General features: G+C 27.0%; 1 protein-coding gene across 1 annotated transcript in view; it reads right to left on the bottom strand.

Moving 5' to 3' along the window:
• LOC107619121 (MLO-like protein 1) overlaps positions 1–2,411 on the bottom strand; it is a 7,576-nt gene that overhangs the window by 570 nt on the left and 4,595 nt on the right. Inside the window, exons 9-12 of the mRNA XM_016321343.2 lie at positions 1,758–1,798; positions 1,103–1,312; positions 943–1,010; positions 268–328 (exon numbers count right to left, since the gene is read on the bottom strand). Coding sequence (XP_016176829.1) covers positions 268–328; positions 943–1,010; positions 1,103–1,312; positions 1,758–1,798 — 380 coding nt within the window. The remainder of the gene's footprint in view (positions 1–267; positions 329–942; positions 1,011–1,102; positions 1,313–1,757; positions 1,799–2,411) is intronic.

Below are 2,411 nucleotides of genomic sequence, written 5' to 3'. Positions count from 1 at the left end.
ATTTGTTCAGAAGATAAAATGTCTCTTTATAATTTGAAAATTTCTAATGGATCTACAATTATTTAAATAATTAGTCTAAGCAGTCCTGTCACTAGTCTAAAGGTTTCTAAATCCTAACATATCAATAGGTTACTGTTTATAGGACTGTTTAGACCAATTACTTAAATAGTTAGAGACTAATTAAAAATTTTCGAACTGTATAAAAACTTTTGTCTTTTTAACAAATAGTCTCTTTCAAATAGAAAATAAAATAAACTCAAAACTCACCTGTGTAACGAGAGCATAGAGTGGGAGAGTGCTGTAACTACATAGAAGCTGAATAAATACCCTGCAACCCCCAACATAAAGAATTGATAAGAATAAGAGAAACAAGAAAGATTCAAATTCAAAATGACACAACATAGAGCTACTATAGTGATAAGATCATATCATCACTCCTGAATTTGATATATTACTACTATTTTCTTTTCAGGTGAGTCTTTTTAAATCATCCTTAATCCTCATTATTTTATTTTTAGTAATAAGAGAGAGGAATAGAATATTCATAAAAACTGTAAATTTAAAAATAACATATAATAACATGTAAAAAAATTTTAATTAAAAAAGATTTAAATTTTTTGTCATTCACCACCGGAATTTGCGTAAAACATCCGACAATAATTGTTATTATTTTCTAAAATATTTTTTTATTATCATCATATTTAGATTGGAAAAATCCAACAAAAAAATAAATCTATATTATCGTCAGATTTATTCAACGGTAATATCATCAAATTTTTTTGTCGAACACAATCTAAATAATAAATAAAATTTTCATCGAATTTTTATTAAAATCCCAACACTAATTTCAACGGTAATTAACGTTTTTCCTGGAGTGATTATGAATTAGAAAACAACAATATTCACTCGTTAGAAGTAACAGAGTATATATATTATAGTTACCCAATAATGAGCCTTGGAACAATGTAACGAACTTGACCCATTATACACGAGTCAAACCCATAAGTAACCTGAGAGACACAAATAATGTTGATAACGTTAAGAAAAAAAAAAATAAATGGTGGTGGAAATGAGTGAAGAGAGTAAGTAAATGTAAATGTACCCAAATCCAGAAGAAGAAAGCAATCTCAAAAGCATTTTGGAAAAGGATGAAGTGAATCAAGAAGAGAACAATGCGAGGTCGGTGAAACCAGAAGTGATCATCAGATGGTTGAACCACCAATTCACCTTCAATGGCTGCATGCTTCTCTGCCACTTCATGTGCTAATTGGGTTATTACATGTTCCAGCTTTGTCCCTACCGCAAGCAGCACCTGTTATATCCACAAAATCCAAATTATATTAAAAAAATTTCAAGTATTCTTCTTTCAATTATTCGAATGAATAATACTGATGTTTCAGTAATTTTAATCGTCGATCTTAATTATATATATTTTATTATTAAGATCAATGATTAAAACCATTTGAGCATGAGTATTTCTTAAATACTTAAAAGTTGAAACACATTAAATTGAGATATTTTGGTTTTGGTTGGTGCAATTTTATTTTATTTTTTTAGTTTTGGGTTTGAAAAAATCAAAATATTTGGTTTTGATTAAGATAGTTTGTTTTCAGAATGCTAACATTCATTGAAGATCATATATATCATGTTAGGATTTAAATGTGACAACTTAGGGTTAAGCAATTTCTTTTGAATTTTTTAAGAATAATAAATGTTTAAGGACCAAAAAGAAGAACAGAAAAGAAGAGGATACTAACAATGACAGGGATGAAAGCGATCCAGAAATATGTATGCCAACCTGGAAGAGTCAAACAAGAGTTTTAATTAGTGACTAAGAACATTATAAGCAAAAGTACATAATCATTTTTTTTTAATTATTATGTGTATTTCAAAAATTTTCCATTGAATTAGTTATTTCACATATTTTAAATGTATATATATATTTTTTAATGAAAGTCTTGGGTGCTATTTAGTACTATATTTAAAACTCCAGAACAGGATCATTTAAAGTGATGATGCATATAACAATAAGAAAGTGAGAAATTATTATTTGGAAAAGTATAGGTAGATAATAGAAATATTAAACAATGTGAACAATGGATATACCAGATGTTTAATTTATTAGGTATACAGATGATTATCCTAATATTAAGATTTATGTGAGTAATTTGAGACTGTAATGTGTTTTTATTTTATTGGACCAATTTTAAAATCTATTATTCACATTATTCATAAAAACCATTGTCTGCTAAACAAAGTCCTTATTATTTTGGTCAAATTCATATGCATGGTAAAAGTTATTTTATTATTATTTATATATTGGCTCAATATGACACTACCCTAGGGATCCAATTGTAATTTCTCCTTTAATTTGTGTTAAGTCACCATAAATTATCTGAAAAGTATAACCA

The sequence above is a fragment of the Arachis ipaensis genome, chromosome B09, assembly GCF_000816755.2.
Source record: "Arachis ipaensis cultivar K30076 chromosome B09, Araip1.1, whole genome shotgun sequence".
Taxonomy (NCBI): Eukaryota; Viridiplantae; Streptophyta; class Magnoliopsida; order Fabales; family Fabaceae; genus Arachis; species Arachis ipaensis.
Note: the sequence above shows the minus strand (reverse complement) of the source record. Positions and strands in the feature narration are given on the sequence as shown.